This window comes from Bidens hawaiensis, unplaced genomic scaffold (assembly GCF_021521415.1).
Source record: "Bidens hawaiensis isolate Kalapana, Puna unplaced genomic scaffold, B.hawaiensis_p1.1 tig00012134_1, whole genome shotgun sequence".
In the NCBI taxonomy this organism is placed as follows: domain Eukaryota; kingdom Viridiplantae; phylum Streptophyta; class Magnoliopsida; order Asterales; family Asteraceae; genus Bidens; species Bidens hawaiensis.
In genome coordinates this window covers 301030-320853 of record NW_027491975.1, presented here as the reverse complement: position 1 = coordinate 320853, position 19824 = coordinate 301030, and the positions used below count along the sequence as shown (strand labels likewise).

The window sequence follows — 19824 nt, the reverse complement described above, 5'->3', positions numbered from 1 at the left end:
GAGTTAACGGAGTTAACCTGAAATTGACGATTGTCACATCATTCCCATGTTAAAGAATTTTCGTCCCGAAAATTTGAGTCAAGTCGTGATGAGTGTCTGAAAAAGTAAGAAAAATTTTCAGTTTGTTATATAAGGTAAGTATGATATGTATGCTTATGTGTATGAACGTGATAAAGTTAATAAAAGAAGGAAAGGATGATGTATGGTTGTATGGTAACGAAGAGGGAATCGAACCCTACTAATATTCGAGAACTAGGGAACCGAACCCTACTAATATTCGAGGAAAGAGGGTACCGAGCCCTAATAATACTCGAGGAAGGAGGGTACCGAGCCCTAATAATACTCGAGGAAGGAGGGTACCGAGCCCTAATAATACTCGAAGAAGGAGGGTACCGAGCCCTAATAATACTCAAGGAAGGAGGGTACCGAGCCCTAATAATACTCGAGGAATGTAGGGCGTAATGCTCTTTATAACGTAAGCTATGAAAGCAAGTTAGTACAAAAGAAAGTATGAAAGTATGAATGAAAGAATATAAGTTTGTGTGTATTATATAATGTATGATTAACTAGAACTCACTCAGCGTAGCTGACTTTTAGTATGCACGCAGGTGAGTAGGATGAGGCAGCTCGCTTGAGGGGACACGTGGCGTTGAATAAGAGACTGACATCGGAAGGCTCAAGGCGTATTATGTTTTAATTACTTAGTTTTCGAAAGACAAGTTGGTTGTTTAAGACAAGTTTTGAATTGTTATGAAATGTTTTATTAAAGTTTTTATATTCCGCGAATGTTTTTAATTAACTCTGATATTTAGAACTGCGTTTATGAGTAAATCCAACACGAAAGTAGGGCTACCGGTAACGGGGCCTTACATTGACACTGGAAGGATAGCTCGGAATCCCTAACTAACTCTCCGAGTATCCCGGAACTGAAAGAGTCTTCCAATATAGCCGTTGAGGAACTCTTCTTTTGAGTCTGTTCACGTTCTTCAATGTTCATTCCACGTCTTTGACCGATTCTTTTGGGAGCTACTCATCAAATGTGGTCCCACACATGTTAATATTAACTATAAGTGCGAGATTTCAGCATAATAGTCAATTGTTGACCATTAACCATTACTTGGCTTTAATCCCAGCAGTTATAACCCATTCCACACGTTTTATGTAACCACCAACCGTGTACTTCGTATGGATTAAATCAACAATTAATATATGCAATTATAAATCAACACAAAGAGAGAAATATCTATTTATTAGCACTAATACTCAGGATACTAAACTTATTCGAGAATCCGGAACATATTCGGAATCCTGAGCATAGATCCGAATATAAAATTTGGGCCCTAACAGTATTACCAAAAGTTTTAACCCGGACTTCACCATTTAAACATGGACCATCCATCCGGGTTAAAGTAAGTTGTTACTAACAGTTCAAGCAAGTGCAGGAAATTAAAGACATGGGCATCAAAGGCTTCATCCCCACAAACAGAGGACCCCTCCACCTTTGCTACCCCTATTAATTGTCTTAAGGATCCTAGATCCTTTACCCTAGATTACTATTGTCTTAAAGTACACAACCAAATATCCTGAAAACACCAATAAAAGAAAAACAGAGCGGGCTCAGGCCTTGTCTTTATCACCCTTTTTTGCCCGCCTCCACAGCATCAGTTGCTTCTTCCTTTCCTTTATCCTTGTCATCTGTATCCTTCACACCGCTGGTTCCAGCTTCACCTTCCTCTGCAACCTTGTCTTCTTCGCCAGCATCCTCCTCTTCCATTTCCACTCCAGCCTAGCCAATGACTTCTTCCACTCATCCACTTCCCTGTTAGCCCTATCAAAAGAAGGATCATTTGCCTCGGACATGAATTGGATCTTTGCTTGGAGAATCAGCTTTGCCGCATACATCTCTGTTTCATTAGTCGCTGCCTTGATCCCATCTTTCATCTTCATTTTCATGGCATGAACTTGGGAGTCAGCTTGTTTCTTCTCCTTTGTAAGCTTAGCAACCAGCTTGTCCTTGGCAGCAGTAAGAGTCCTCATTCCGGTCAAAGTGTCCTCGAGCTCCTTGATGATTGAGCCGTAGTAGGAATGGAAACCTTGGATGCCCTATAAGCCACAGACGTGGGATTAGCAACAATTATCTAACAAGACTAACAAGAAGAATAAATGATCCTTACCTGAGTGACCGCTTCTTGAAGCTGCTTATCGACATCCTGAACTTCGGCTTGAGGTTCTGGTAGCTTCCTCTTCTTCCCAGACTGAGCCTTAGCTCTGGTAGTCACAGTGTGAGGACTAGGAGCCGGGGTGGACTTGGAAGATTCCTTCTTGACTACCTTCGGATAGATCAAGTGGTCAATATCATCAAGAGAAAATTGAGCAGCAGGCTTGTTGGCAACTTAGGCATGTCTTCAAACCCAACAAAACAGATAAGCTTTTCATTTTTACTATACAGAATCAATATACTTATCTTTATGATTTTACTTACTTGATATATTGCTTTGAGGTGAAATGTCTGACTGTTCAGTTCTGAATCAGAATCAAGGATCCTGATCTTGAAAGTCCAAACTGTTGGGCTCAGTGCGAGGAATGAAGATACTCTTTCTTTGGATCCTGGAAGCTTGGCCAGATATGCGAAGTTGTCAACTACACAAAAGAAAGAAGCAAATCAGTATTTCAACCTTAATCAATAAGCAACAATAAATACAGAAACCCTACCCCGCCTAATCCAATTAGTAGGAAGGGTATTTCCGTTTGGGATTGAATCTTGCTTGACAAAGAAAAACTGATTCTTCCAATGAGAGTTGTTTTGTGTGACTTTGTCAAGCGGAATCGGTTGGTGAGGTTTGGATTTGAGCAGGAAGCGTGTGGAACCGTGGGTGTACAGAGAGTATACGTATGATAGTTTAGAGAGTCCGAACTCAAGGTCATGGTCGGCTATCATTTCTTCAAGAGTCAGTAATGCTCGCCATATCATCGGCATATCCAGGATGTAGCTAATGCCGGTAAGGGTGAAGAATCTCTGGGTAAACTCCGGGAATGGATACGAATAACAGAGTAAAAAAGGGCAGGCCGGAAAGCAGGCCCATACCTTCGATGATACATCGTTTGGGGTAGAGGAGTCATAAGGTTAGAAGACGGTATTGGAAGGAAATGAAGATGCTATTTGGTCTATCTCAGTATTGGTAAATTTGCAAATTTCCGATGAAGGGTTTTGCAATAACCCTTGGCTTTTCATATCTCCGTCCATATGGTTGGATGAGTTTGAAAAACAACTATAGGTAGACATTGAACAAAACGGAATTCAAAAGGAGGAAAGGGATAAAGGATTACCTGAACTATAGAGGATTGAAGATGAGAAGCTTTCAGAATGAAGAGAATAAAAAGGAGCTGGGTTTTATCTTTAATCCCTAAGTTAATTAATTATTTTTACTTTAACCCCTATTTGTGTCTTTTCATCTTATTTTTGCAGCTTTTGAAATTTCAATACAATTTGACAGCTGTGATCTTATCATCAACCGCCAAATTGGGGGCAAGTGTTAGGCCACAAATAATTAAGTACTGAGGATATGTTATTCTTGAGGACGAGCTTGGATCAGTTATCCTTCCGAAGAGCTCCAGAACTGTGCCAGGATCAAGGATCCTCAATAATTGGTATTATTAACAATTGTTTCTTATGTGTAGGTTGTTATTTAATAAGTACAACGGCTACAAGACTTATTCAACTTGATATCTCGCTACTGGACTTGTCAAACACGTGGTCAAAGGTCATGGATGAATATAGTAGGGAGATGGCGGATTTGTAGGGCATAGTCGTTAGTTGTTATTTTTACTTGTTAAATACCGAGGTTATGATCAAAATTAGGTCACGCACACATTTATCCATATGCTGCTCACATTCATAAACACTCTCAAGAACTCTCTAAGCAGTTCACACACACTTAGCTAATTTGTAATCTTTGATCATGAACTCCACCCTTTGTAACCCAATTTTGTTATTAATAAAGTGGTGATAGACGATTTGTCATCACCCGGGGTTTTTGTGCCGGCGATCCGACCAAGATCAAGGGCTTTTCCTCGTAACAAATCCTTGTGTTTATGTTTGCATTCATTATATAATCGGTATCATCATCATAGCACTAGACCTCACCTTACAAATTTGGTTACTTGATCCTTAAACGATTTTTGACCAAAACACTAAGAAGTTTTAAAAATAGTGTATGTTAAACGTTACAAAAGAATTAATAACTTCAATGTATAAGTAATAAAAAAAACTATTTGGGAAGAAAAACACATGTTAAGACACATACTAAAACCATAAAACTTTGGGGGGCTAAGTTGACACAATCTAAAACACAAGGACTTAAGTTGCAAAAGCAAACAATTACTATACATTGCTACAATATTGCTATAAGGGGGTGTTTGTTACAGAGAATGGAATTGTAGAGAAATGGAATAGAGAAATGGAATTGCAGAGAAAGGGAATTGGTCTGGAGAATGAGAATTGACTGTTCTGTTTGGTAGTACAGAGATTTCAGTAGAGAAATATAGCTGAGAATCATTTCTCTTGTTTGGTAGTACAGAGATTTCAAGGAAGGCCATGTCATAAAGAAAAGTTGACGTGCATTTGTGTGTCATCTGTTTTTGACAATCATTTATGACACGTCTTTTACATGCATTTTTTACGCCCATTTGCGTGTCATGTTTTTAGGTGTTTTATAATAATAATTTTTTTGGATGAATTACTAATTTTCACATTAAATGACAATTAATGTCTCAAAATATATAATAAAATAAATACATTGAACATTACAATACATTTCATACAATATTTCATAAAATACAAATTACAAACATCTCAAAATTAATATCAATGTCAATACAAAATTTCACCGGAATATGAAGTTTGCCACAAAAGTCGATCATTCTTCACAAATTTCATCAATAGTTAATAATTTGTTTCCACTAAGTAACTAACAGGACCAGGTAACAAAATATATTTCACTAGCTAGCACAAAGATAATCTGGTAACAAGTTGTTTGCATGTAAAATTTATTAAAAATGATGATTGATAACTCACCAGCATGCTGAAACATACTCGCTGTAAGGTGGTTGTGAACGAATGCTCGTGCAGATCCAAAATCATATATTTTTATTACATCCTTGGTAACAGAAAGTTAACTGCAATATGATACAGAATGTGCCAACATTCATCCATAAGAAAGTAGAAATATACTAATACTACCAAACATTAACAGTTTATCCACATTGATAGTTAAAACGGCATACTAATTACCTGTAAAAGAAGAGATCAGATGTGTTTCCCATTTATTTTTCTTGAACCAACAATAACTAGTTTTATACCCGTCCGGTGGACGGCTCCGGTGGACGGGTTGTTTAATGTAATAATGTCATACTATCTTTCTTTGTGTTGCCCTCTTTCTTCACCATTTTAGTCTTTTCCATCTTCATCTTCATGGCCATCGGCTATCACTGACTGGTCATTAAGACGTAATTAAGGTAACCTTCAAACTTGATCTCACCTGAGTCATCAAGAAAAGAAGAATTTTTTTTATTAGCTCAAGACAGATCTAAGATCCAAATAGACAACTTTCTACATTCTTCAAATCTGTAAAGCAGCAAGTACTCATCACCTATTTATCCAAGAGATTTCAAATCCTTTTCTTGCCTTTTTCTACAAAAGATTAACCAAAATAAAATAACTATTAGCATAATATAAACCAGTTGAAGACATGATATAAATGAAAACAATTTTATTATATAAAAAAGTGACTTACTATTCTTGCAACTTAACAATTGATCTCGGCATCATCTAAATCATTATTCTTCTCTTGACATTGGGCTTCCAACTCAACTCAGCAATATCAATCAATCGCCATCGCCTCCGCCTCCTCCTCCACTTTCTTATGACATGTCTAGTTTCTTGTTTGTCATTACAGCAGCAATTAAGGGGGTTGGCTGCCATTTGTAAAAGTTCAGCAAACATGTAAGCTTAATAAACAGAATGAAACAAAGATACGCTTGTTACCCATCTTTAGTAAGTGAAAGATTTTTAGTTTTAGTCTGCAATCAGTCTCTCTCTTTCTGCATCTATAATCAAAGTTGAAAACAATAATATCAATAACTGTAAAAAAAACAAATAACAAAACTGATTGTGTGCTTATATATATATTTACCTTTACTTTCAGTTTTTCGTTCTCTCAAGTTTCATTATTTTCATCCCAAAATGTTGCTTAAGAGTCATAATATCATATCTGACAAAATGTGTATATTAATAACATTTATAAAAGTAGAAATTTAAAAAAAATGTCACACTTCTTTCTGCAAACATTTATTCAGTTTGTGTAGTTCTTTATCTGTGGAGTCTTGTAGAAGAGTGTGCCCCCACCCTTATGCTGCTTCATCTATAACCCTGCAGGATCCCCTGTATATATTTAAGTTACCTCCATGAGACAAAAGAAAACTAAATATAAAAATTTATGTATATAATATATTTTCATGAGACAAAACTAAAACTAAATATAAGAATGTGCCATATGCTTCAACACATAGATCAAAATGCAGGTTTAGAGTGTCCTTACATGAAAAATAACATAAAAAAATGATCATCTCATGGTCATTTTTCAACTGGTAAAACAACGGAACTGTGGTGTGCAGTGTGCTAAGTCGGTTGTAGGGGGCTGAAGTCTAGGCCTAGAAGCCCTATTCTTATGGTCCCTATACGCTTTAAGATCCTAACAGTATAAAATTTAAAATAAATAAAAAGAATAAACTGGCAATACTTCATTAGTATGAAAAATTCAAGTACTCACAGTGTTTTAAAAGATGTGTTACCAAGAGGTGGACAAACTGAGTCTGCTTCTCCCAAGTCACTAATTATCAATTACCACAACTAATCATAATTTCAACCAAATTAACTAATGTGATATTTAAGATATTACTCACAAGTCTGGTAATGTCAAAAGTGTATTGGCCTGTTCAATCCCACTAGCTTAGATCCACCTGTTATCCAGAAATTCTAATTAAATATGACGGTAAGCAAATATCTCACAAGCTTTTGAAACTTTGCCATCACCATATGTAATCAAGGATCTTCACATGCTACTACCAGACGTCTACATGAATATTCATTTGTCAACATAATGAATCATCACAAAACTATATATAACAGATCATAGCAAAATAAGGGATGACACATCACACAACTATGTATAACAGATTGTTTTCAGATCATTAGTGACCTTGAAGCAACATAATGGTAGCTATTACTAAAATTATAGATTTATAGAAGCAAATTAGCTGAAAAGATAATTATAGAACCAAACAAAATTATTGTTGAACATGGCCGCTAGCCACCATGAGGGTTTAACAAACAGCAAACAAGACCCACAGCCGTCAGTCACGGGGCTTTACATCAGAAACCCTAACCAGGCCACCACACCACCGTCACCTAGGGTTCAGAAATTGAACCCGACAACAGTAGGCAAACAGGGGCGACAAACGACCATCACATCGCACATAGAGGGAGAGAAAAAGAGCATTTCTGATTATGATTAAGGTTTTGTGGGAAAGCGGTGGGTACACACAGATGGAAGAAAAACCAACTTGATACAGCAAGCACAAACAAACTACACAGAACTCAACATCTCAAAACCCAGTTGGTACGAATAATAATAATAAAGTGAAAAGGAAGCTGATATATATGGATTGAATGCTTATGGATCTGTTAATCGGAAATTTGAACCATACCTTGTTTTGGGTTGCGGTGCTCTGAAGGAGGAAGCTGGTGATAGAAGTGAAAAGGAAGAGAATGGAAGTGAGAAATGAAACCTAGAGAAATGATTTCTCCGCTTTTTTTAGAGAAAAGAAATCAGGGAAATGGAAATGGTTTATTTCCATTTCTCACCTCTTTCTTTCGTAAACAAACAAGAGAATTGTTTCCATTTTCATTTCTCACCCCCCAATTCTCTGTACCAAACACCCCCTAATAGAATCTAGATTTCCTTTAATATAATAATAATAATAATAATAATAATAATAATTAAATAATAGTAACCAAGCCATTCATTACAAATTAAAGTGGCTATATATATTTTATTTTATTTATTATTATTATTATTATTATTATTATTATTATTATTATCTCCGTTGCCCTAACCTAGCCCCATAACACACAATGACCTTAGAGTATGAATCAAATATAAATTAAATTAATGTGCTAACTGTGAGATCAAGTAGTGTAATTATAATTAAAGATGCACAAATCGGGTTTTCAAATACCCGGTTCCGGGTGTGGAACCGGCTTCGGGTATGATTGGGTATTGGATAATCGAGTATTGCCTGGGTTGGGTTCGAGTCCGGGTCCGTGTATTGTCTCTAAAAACCATACCCTATGTATCGGGTTATGGTCGGGTATAGAACCATGTATTCTAAAACCGGGTATTTGAATACCCTATTTCCGGGCATTGAAAAAACTCTATTTTTGGATTTTTTCCAGGTTTTTTTTTCGAGTATTTTTCGGGTACAGATTGGATTTTTTAAAATGTTGCACTTTTTAGGGTATTATTTGGGTATTATTCGGGTATAGATCGGGTATTTGAAAAACTTGCTTTCGGGTATTGGAAAAACCCAGTTCCAGGTATGGAACCGGTTCCGGTTTTCGAGTATTACCTGGTAGGTCTGGTTCGAATACGAGTTTTGGTATTGAAATGCATACCGTATTCGTACCCTACGGGTAAGGTCAGGTACGGATTCGGGTATTAAAAACCCGGGTATAAAAAAAACCCGGTTCGGGTTTTTTTTTGGTCTGGTTTTGGGTTCGGATTTTTTGTGCACCTCTAATTATTATTACACTACCATATAATTACGTAATTACACTACTTATAAATATGATTACACTACTTAATTCTCACAGTTATCATCTTAATTTAATTTATACGTTAACTTACCCCGTAACCTTAAAATCAAACACATCTTGGGTAAAAGTAAAGGCTAAATGTATACTATTAAATTAAAACAAGTTAAAACTTGTCATTATTTAACTATTTGAAAATAGTTTTCTTTTTAGAAATATATTCAAAAGCACTTTACTTATAAAATAATATAATAAAAAAGTGTTTTTTTTAAACTAAATAACAAAACGTTTTTCAGAACTTAAAAACAGTTTTCTCTATCTAATATTTTAATTTATTACAAAATATATTTAAAAGAATAATAACATAACATCTTTAAAAACGATCTTCTGCCCATAAAAGAAACAAATTTGAATCAAATCTTACACCTATTCTTTTATTTTCACTTTATGAACCTTTGATTTCACAAAACATGATATGGCTCAGGATTGTCCATTTTTATTAATTCAAAGGGTTTCTTTTAACTTGAAACTTACCACTAAGTAAGTTTTCATACCAAGGCTCAATCCAATTAAGCCCGTAGCGTCTACCTACTTTGCCATATCCCCACTTTTGAGATTACACGACCCGTTAATTAAAAACGTTAACACATAATAATCCGTATCGCATAAGGAACTGACACCCCTAAATTACAACCCAACGTAATCCATTCATTACATCATTACTTAAAGATATACATGAAGCAGCCAGAAACAAGTTCCCAACATAGTCCATTCATTACATCATTACTGAAACATTTACTTCAAGATACACACACAGCAGTCCGAAAACATGTTTTTTTATAAACTCAGTCTACTCGTTTGTGTTATCAGTACGAGCAATCTTAGGGACCATCAAGTCACGAAACATGTTTCCTATGAACTCAGTCTTCATGAATGTGTTGATCATATCTTTAGCCTTCTCAGATACGCCTTCACCTGCATTTTCAGAGCTTAATGTCCCGGCTCGGATTAAACTTTCAGGTTGTGAGGTTGATTTCAACAAGTCTTTCTCCAATTTATCCACCTTTGCTTGCACTGATTTCATCCCATCTATTTTATTTTGTTGTTTTACATCACGCATTGTGTCGGAAACCAACTTAGACGCCACAGTTGCACCTACAAACGCACATACAATTCATTACTGCGAGACACAAGGTTACATTGATTATATAAGGAATACCTAAAAACATAAAACATGTACGTAGCATTCTTTTTTCAGATTATGCTGCTGTGTCATGTGATTATCAATTGTTTATTGTCTATATAGTAACAATCAACAAACTCACTAACCATCCAATCAGTGTTGTAAAAGTCGCTTCTAGGCGGCGATGAAATCGCTAACGCTGGCTGCTGATGTGACGTCAACTAACCGGACCATAAAATCGGTAATCGGTCTAAGGCAGTCAAAATGGGTCAAAATCGGCCAAATTTCAGTCAAAACCAGTAAAATTTCGGGCAATATTGTTGAAACTTCGGTCAAAATTGTTCAAATTTATGTCAAAATTCAGTCAAAACCGGACAAATTTCGGTCGTTGATTAATGATCTTTAAAGTATAAGAAAAATTATACTTATTAATCCAATCCACCAATCCGATTAACAATTTTGAAAACTTCTATATAAAATTTTGAAAATTTTAGTATATATATGTTTGAAAAATTACATATAAAACACCAATCTGATTAATCGCCAGTCACTCAGTACCCCACCGCCGACTAGCATCTGAGTTTTAAAAGATTGCATCTAACATCACGCAACCACCTAATTATTAAGTGTAACAAACATAAGTAATACGTGATCATATGATCAACAGAATCATAGCTTAAAATAAACAGAATCAAACCAGGAATGTGTTTGAAGCCTTCGTAGACGGCGTATTTGCCGGTGTTCTTAGCAAGAGTGGTGGTGAAAACACCGATCTGAGCTCTCTTTTCATCATCGGGCCAGTACTTCTGGATGCCATCCACTCTGACCACTTGGTCAACCTTACTGATGGCGGCGGAAGTGTATCCGTAAGCTGCTCCACCGACACTTTTAACTAAGTCGCCGGTGTAGTATACGGCGTCCCAAAACCCCATTTCTTCTTCTTCTTCTTCCTTCCGATGGTTTCTGTACTGTACTGTGCTGTGCTGTGCTGTGACAAAGAGTAAAGTAAAGATACTATCAGTCAATTCAAAAGGCGACCATTTACTTACCAATTAACTTTCAAAGCATTCAATTCTATTAACTTTATTTTTTTTTAAAAAGAAAACAGAAAATAGTAAAGACCCGACATAACACACGAACACAAACAGATTGCGTTAAGAGAGGCTTTAACCCATGACCTCTTGTAAAGAAAAGAATTGCACTTTTAATACTCTTCAATCTATATTTCTAAATTACACCTCAATGAAACATAACAAGTTACTGACAACTTAAGATTACAACTTTTAATACTTGGGTAGAGCGGTCATGCCTTTCTAGACACGAGGGTTGACTGCTTGAAGACAAAAAAACGCTAGGGGTTATAAGAGAGAATGAGAGAGAACTCGAGTGGATGAATGAAAATGAAATCTCAAAACTTCTATAAATAGGCTGCTGATGTGTGGCGGACCGCTATTGCTTTCAGTGGCGGTCCACCATCGGTCTATGGCAATTAGTAAGCAGACACATGTCAGCCTCTGGTCGATACACTTAAATTGCAGCTAGCGAATTCAGGCATAGTGGCCCATCACTATGCGGATTCGACGTTTTCTATGTCGCACTTGCATTTGTTCCTTCGTGGTTGCGTAGCGGACCGTTAAGCTTTATGTAGCGCACGGTCCACGTCCACTTGATTTCCATACTTTTCTATTTAAACCGTGATCTTCTTTTCTGTTGTTACATCATGAGCCGAGTTGGTTTTAATCGTGTTGTAATGATTTGATAGATGAGCCCCACAATGTAGTTGGACGTAACTTTGAGAGATGCATGACAATTCTTGCATCGATCTATTACAATTACCGTTTGACAAATCACATAAATCGAATTTTGAAAAAAAATATATCGGCTTTCCTTATTGTTGGTATGACTCTCACCACGATTGGTTCACTTCAAAGCACCACACTAAAAGAGCTTTGATAGGTTGTCATGTGAGTGTTTGAAACTTGTGAGCTTTTGAGTGTTTTTGAAAGCTAGAGAGGTGTTTTGATCGAAAAATACACCAAGTATCTATTTATACAAATATATGGGGTACAATGGTTTCAAAATTTGGTTTTAATATAAATGACCAGTTTTTAAAACCATCATCAGTAGCTTTTTAACAAGTTATTGACCTATTAAAAATCGAAATTTGTTAACTGGTTGCTAACCATTCTCACTTGAAAATATCTAGCTGGTCCATAACCTATTGTTTGTATCAATTAGAAAACGGTTTCTCAATAACAAGTTATTGAATCATGTCGGTTTCAGTTATAACCGGTTTTAATTAGGTTACCGCATTACCGGTTTCTTGCACCTTTAGGGTACCCCAAGTTTAGGGCCGTTCACGAGCCGAGCCGAACCAAGCGAAGGCTTGCTCGTTGCTTGGCTCGTTTACAACCGAACCGAACCGAACGGCTGAAATTCGAACCGAGCGAAAACCGAAACGAGCCAAAATCGAATCGAGCATTTTTCGAACGAACCGATTTCGAGCATTATTTATTTATTTTTCATTTTAAAATTTTCAATAAAAAACAAATTTGAAGGTTGTAAATATATATTATATAAATAAATTATTAGTTTCTAGACAAACGTGTAATATATTGTAATTTTTATTATAAAATAAGTTTGAAGTGAGATATAATGATCATTTAAACAAACCTCTAGTATTCTAAAAACTTAAATCGAACAAATAAAACTATAAAATTAATGGAATATGAAAAATTTAATGGGTTAAAAATAATTGTAAACTTATATTTATGTGTTTTGTCTATAAATTTATATATTTGTTCATATATAATTATATATAAAATAAATTAAAAATATTCGAGCCGAACCGAACCGAGCAGACCTTTGCTCGTTGATTGGCTCGTTTACAAACCGAACCGAGCAGAGCGGCTATTTTTTAATCGAGCGTAAAACGAGCGAGCATTTTTCAAGCAATTTCCGAGCTAGCGGCGAGCGAGTTCGAGCGACGAGCAGTTTGGACTGCCCTACCCAAGTTAAGAAAAAAAAAGAAAACTAAATTGGGCTCTGTAAACACAATTGATTAATTCAAATTGAGCCCAAACACAAAGAATGATTTATAACCCGCTTAGAAAACGGTTACATAATTTACATGTAGCGCATGATAATATGATAGTAACTATGCAACCTTTACAATTACCGAGAAGACATGAAAATTATTAAGTTGAACATTAAACACTTTAACATTATTAATAATGTTTTGGGTTGAAATGTTTAACCCATTTAATAAATAGATAGTTACACGTTATATCAAGATTAAACAGGTTGAATTGTAAATCCATTTAAGGTTAAGAGTTTAATTAGAGAGCTGGTTAAAAAGATTCAGTTGGTAAAATTAATACTTCCTATACTATAGATAATGTTAAAAAGATGTCATTTACATTTCATTTTCCTTTGCTTTCAAGGTTCTATTTTATATTATACAATAAAATTATACTATACATTGCTACTTACTAAATATGAATTACAAATTGTGTTATTTGTTTGAATTGTAAATTAGAAATTGCAAGTTGTGAAATGTGTTTGATTTGAGGGTTTAAGAGTGGACATGAAACGCCATGATGGAAATTTCACAAGTTTATACCCGGCCATAGTATCCGTCCAACTAGCAACCAAATTGGTATATAATATTTGAACGGAAAGCAACTGTCAAGGACTACTCAATACAACAATATCAACACAATACATGAAAATGAATCACTTATAGATTGGCAATACATGCAACATCCAGATGTGACGCAAATGTCTACTCGTTCCTGTTTTCAACAGGAGCAATCTTAGGGACCATCAAGTCACGAAACATGTGGCTCCTACAAAGTCATTCTTTGACGAATGTGTTAATCATATCTTTAGTGTTCTGATGTCTTTAATTGATTTTATTCCATCCTTTCGATTTTCTAGTTCCATTTCACTTATTGTTTAAGAAACCAACTAATTAGAGACCACCATTCCACCTACAAACGCACAAATATAACCCATCACCAAAAGACACAAGGTGCAGCAGAGTTGATGTTCATATTGATTTACAAGTGCATTTTTAACTACATATTATTGAAGAATGTAGATTGTTGAACAAACATGATTGTGTTCAATCTTTTTGGTAGAGTATTTTGAATCAATATCACTGTCACTAATTTAGCAATATATATACAACAACTGTATTCTATACAAATATAATAGTCTAATACAATTAGACTATTATATTTGTATATATTACAACAACTATATATATAAAACTGCTCTACTCATTGATCTTAATCAATTAATACAACATTACAATCCTTAATAAAGGCACTAATTTAGCAATATATACATCAACTATATTCTATACAAATATAATAGTCTAATATATCCCCCTCAATCTAAGCTGGAGGATCACGTATTCTTAGACTGGCGCAAAAATCTTCAAACAATGCACGAGGTATATCCTTTGTAAATATGTCAGCAAACTGATATCGTGATGGGACATGAAGTACTCGAATTTGGCCTCGTTGAACCTTTTCCTGGACAAAATGAATGTCGACTTAGATGTGTTTAGTGCGTTGGTGTTGAACCGGGTTGCTCGAGAGGTAGATGGAACTAACGATGTCACAATAGACCAAGGAGGCACGAGAAGACGGCCAACCCAATTCAAGTAATAGATTTCGAATCCAACAAAGTTCAGCCACAACATTGGCCACACCACGGTATTCGACCTCGACCTTGAACTAGATATTGTTGATTGTCGTTTAGAGGTGATATTGTCACCGAGATAAATAGAGTAGCCCGAGGTCGAACGACGAGTGTCCGGGCAGCCGGCCCAGTCCACGTCAATGTAGGAGATTAATGTAGTGATCTGACTGCGACGCATGTATAAACCCTTAAATAAAGTGCCCTTAACATATCGTAATATGCGTCGGATGACATTCAGATGCTCGGTACGTGGTGTGTGCATGTGTGTAGGTTTCCGGATGGATCTCCCAACAATGTATCGGATCAATCCATGTTGAAGGTTAAAACCCGTAAAGAAAGAAAGTAGAAGAGTGGATAGAGAAAGTAAATGTGTAAAAGTGTATGGAGCATGGAGTATATTGTTCTATTTATACTCCATGTCCCTAGGTTTATTACTTGGGCCTCATGAGCCAGCTTAAATATGCAATTACATTGTTTATGTGCTCAGGCCCGACACATAGATTAAACGAAAGCCAGAATAAACTAAATATTACATAAACGAACTATCTAATACATAAGCCTATTATATTTAGCCCTACAATCCCCCCTCTAGGCTTTTGTATAAATAGGTGTTTTCGTCTCTAACCATGCTTGGTCAACCATTAATTAACATCTGCCATCTCGAACTCTAAAAGTGCTTCAAAGTTCAATGGATCCAAACTTTTATTGGTCTCAGATGATTTTTTTATTTTCCATTCTTGAAGACTTGAATCTCAAACTTATTTGCTTTCTTGTTTTATGGGAAGGATCGACAAAAGTAGATTTAGGAACATTAGATGTGGGAGGCTCGACATCTAATTCCCTTATTGTTATTTTATTGAGCCGACTGGTTTCAAATATGATCAAATCATCTTCAGGTTCAACCACCAACTTGTTGTGTTGTCGTTTACTTTTATGTGCTTCACCATCTTCAACATAGTCTTTTAGAGAACCCTAATATTAACAAGCATCTTTGAAGATTCAAAGCCACAAATTTAACTCTCCAATGTCTTGAAAACGCATAGAAATAGCACGCTCTGAACCCAGTTGAATAATGCAGAAACCTGATTAGTTTTGACTTTCTTTGGTCAACCCCAACACCAATCACAAATTACCACATTTTTCAAAAATACCCCATGGCCCATCACAAATTTGATCTAGGTTTACTTGTAAGCACACCTTTGAGTTTAATTCATTGGTCAAACAAAAGAAATATTATGAAGTATTACGCAAACACCAAGTTTGGACCAAAATACCTCTACACCTCAAACCGTCTTTGTTTCCACAACTTTTTAAAATTTAGATTCATAGGGTCAAACGTGAAAAGTTGTTTCTGAACCTTGTTAGACCATTTCTGATCTTAAACAACTCGTGACCGTAATCAACAAGTAGCTCGTTTCAAAGTTTATCAAGTCAACCAGTTATCAATTTGTTAGAATAATGAGGCAAATTGGTATTGATTTGCATATTGATAAAACTGGCCTTATACAAAAATAACTCGTAACGGCTGCACTTGACCCAAATTTTAATCGTAGCTTGCTGGAACAAATTTTTTTGCTACCTTTTGCTATTAACCCGAATCAGATCTACCATATTATTACCATATTACCCTGCTGCTTAATATTATTATAGTTTTATTTTCTTATACATACACACACACATATATATATATCTATAATATATATAAACGAAAATATAAAAATCCTACGTGTCGCGATGTGGTCGCTCCCCTTTTTTTTGGAGCCACCAGATTTGCTTTATTTTTAAATGAATGCTTCTCATGCATTTGACCCGAATTCATGGGTATGAGTCTTATCAAACCCATATAATTCTTAAACGGGTTATAACATCTCATTAAATTAAAAAACTAATCTCACCAATTATTTGATATAAAAATTCTATAAAGTAGGGATATACTAAAAAAATATATGATTTATTTAAAAAAAGATATATATTATTTATAATTAAAAACCAATTTTATAGTAAAAAAACGAATCTTGGGTCTTATCAAACCATAAGTATAGTATTAACTTTCATAAATATTATTTATAATTAAAAAAATAATTTTATAGTAAAAAAAATAAACGAGTCTTAGGTCTCATCAAAACCATATAGCTTTTAAACCGGGTTATAACATCTCATTTATTTGTGAAACAATATATCATCAAACCATAAGTATATTATTAACTTTCATACAATAAAAAAATATAAATTCAAAATATAAATAAATATTAGAACAAATATATATATATATACTTATATATGTGGTGGGATATAGAGATAACTCCTTTTAAAGAAAGAACTAGAGAACTACTAAAGAATTATTTTTAACTTTTTTAAAAAATAATATTTTGTGATTTTTTTTCTTTCCTCCCTCTAATAAGATGATATTGTTCCTAAAAAAACCATCGATGTAATGCATATGTGCATTAATGTCTATTGCATATACAAAATAGTATTTTATTGCATATAATACAACACAAATGCATTATCTAATAAACACTATTGAATTTATGCAAATACAACACTAATAATTGTATGCAAAACACACGATCTCATATATGTAATATAACACTAATGCACATATGCACCATATCGATATTTTATTTTATTTTTGTGTATAATATAATACTATTGCAAATATACAAATACAAACAACTGTATATATGCTATTCAACACTATTTCAAATATCAAAATGCACACTATTGCACATATGCATTATAAAAAAGTCGATGTATTGCATATATGCATTACAATGAGTTTTTTTTTCATATTTTTTTGTGATGAATAATAACAACATATAAGAACGATGAAAGACAAAAAATGTTAAAAATATTTTTTTAATAAAATTAAACTTACTTCATTTTTAGTTCTATAGCTCTCTCTCTAAAGATGAGTTCTCTTTTGATCCTTTCCCAATTATACACACACACTAGTTTTACCCCCCGTAACACGGGGGCCGTTTTACATTTCTCGTTTATTATATTGTGAATGTATTTTTTTAGATTATAATTTATTGTAATAAAGTCTATTGAGTTTTTGGCCGAGATGAGTTAGATTTAGAGTTTGGCTTGAGCTTAAGTACGGCTGGTAGGCTTGTAGTAGGTTTAGAGCTATTTGAGAGGTATCATGTACATATTACTAAGTACATAATAGTATAATACTTTTAACGGGCCAAATGTTGGTTGTTTTTGCTTGTCGGATGCCGAGTCGGTGGATCATTTATTTATGGGGGGTATTACATGACATTGGTAGTTTGGCAAGATCTAAGTAAGTGGGTAATATTCCTCCCAATACACGGGGAAAATTAATGAAAAATTAATATTTAAGAATTCAGCAACATAATTTGAACATATGTGGATGAGATATCTTGTCTTCAAATTTCATTTGTTAAGAAAAAAAGCTTCGTTTATTTAATAAACAAACAAACATGAACAAAATTTATTGTTCATTTAATTTAACAAACAAACATGAACACATATGTTGCTTGTTCATTTATGTTTGCTAGTTTACGTTTGTCTGTTTATTCATTCTTTTAAAATCTTCGATCAACTATATTCAGTTATATTTGTTTGTTTATATTAGTGAACCGCTCGATTATACTATTACCGAACAAACATAAACGAACATGAATACGTTCATTTTCTTAACAAATATACAAATTTAAATGATTACGTTAGTCAATAAAAAGTAAATAAATAGTAAACAAAAGTTAAAAAGATCGGTCTGTCTTGATTTGACCAGATGTAACATACAACATTACACCCTCCTTGATGTCAAGTTCTGCATTTTGAAGTAACAGAGTAAAAGGCCCCATGATATTTGCTTCAATTACCGTCTATAAATCAATTTTCCTGTTCAAATAACAAACGGTTTATGGTTGATGAACGTAAACGAACTAATATAACTAAACACAAACGAAATTTCTGCCAAACGATTCAGGAACGATTAACTGAATGTTCGATTCATTTACAGGCCTAACAAAAAATATGTTCAATAATGAGGATGCCTATCCCATATGCGCCTAACATATACATAGCATCATGTATATTCTGTTGTTAAATGTTGTAATGCATATCCTCAATATTGAAATAAGTACTTAGGTATTTTTTTTTCTTTTAGATTCTTTAGTTTTACTCATTTACTTGCAACTTTGACCTGCTAACCTTTGAATGAGTTGATTTGGGATGTATTTAATCTCTAATTATTTAAAATGTTAGCCGAAAACGGAATGGGTGAATCACTAAAGTCTAATGTTTTAATACAGATACTAGGAGAAAGGATTTATTGGATTGAATGTACTAAAATCTAATTATTTAAGTATCTAACTATGCTAAAGGTGTGCACCAGTTCAAGACTGGATTGAACCGATGACTGGAAATGAAGAATAACCAAGACTGAAAACCGGACCATGTAGTGGTTGCGGCCATTTTGTATGCTTCTTAACCCATTTGACCTGTTGAGTTGTTTCATTTTATAATTATTTTAAAAAATAAACATGTCAATAGATCAAATATTTCTTATTTGTATATCTTCACCTTTTGTATGTTACTGATCTCCATTCTCATATTCGTTGTTATAACAGATCACAATGTTAAAAGAATGGATCTTGAAGATAAGGATCAAAGGGATGTTTTTTTTTTTGCCATCTTTAGTATTTTTGAAAGAACATAAAAGATACTGTGGTGAACATTAGACTTTAGTGATTCACCCATTCCGTTTTCGGCTAACATTTTAAATAATTAGAGATTAAATACATCCCAAATCAACTCATTCAAAGGTTAGCAGGTCAAAGTTGCAAGTAAATGAGTAAAACTAAAGAATCTAAAAGAAAAAAAAATACCTAAGTAATTATTTCAATATTGAGGATATGCATTACAACATTTAACAACAGAATATACATGATGCTATATATACATGATGCTATGTATATGTTAGGCGCATATGGGATCTCTAAAATATCATTATCAATCACCACATTTGTGGCACTTTTTGGAACTTGTTCCTCCATCTAGATAAGGATCGAAGAATTTAAACAGAGTT

At 34.4% G+C, this 19824-nt stretch overlaps 1 protein-coding gene across 1 annotated transcript; it reads right to left on the bottom strand.

Moving 5' to 3' along the window:
- Positions 1 to 9594: 9594 nt before the first annotated feature.
- Positions 9595 to 11051, bottom strand: LOC143540011 (uncharacterized). The gene is made up of 2 exons (XM_077033179.1): positions 10750 to 11051; positions 9595 to 10024 (listed from the first exon to the last, which is right to left on the bottom strand). The coding sequence occupies exons 1-2, from the start codon at positions 10982 to 10984 to the stop codon at positions 9720 to 9722; spliced, it is 540 nt and encodes a 179-aa protein (XP_076889294.1). The 5' UTR covers positions 10985 to 11051; the 3' UTR covers positions 9595 to 9719.
- Between the last annotated feature and the right edge of the window lie 8773 nt (positions 11052 to 19824).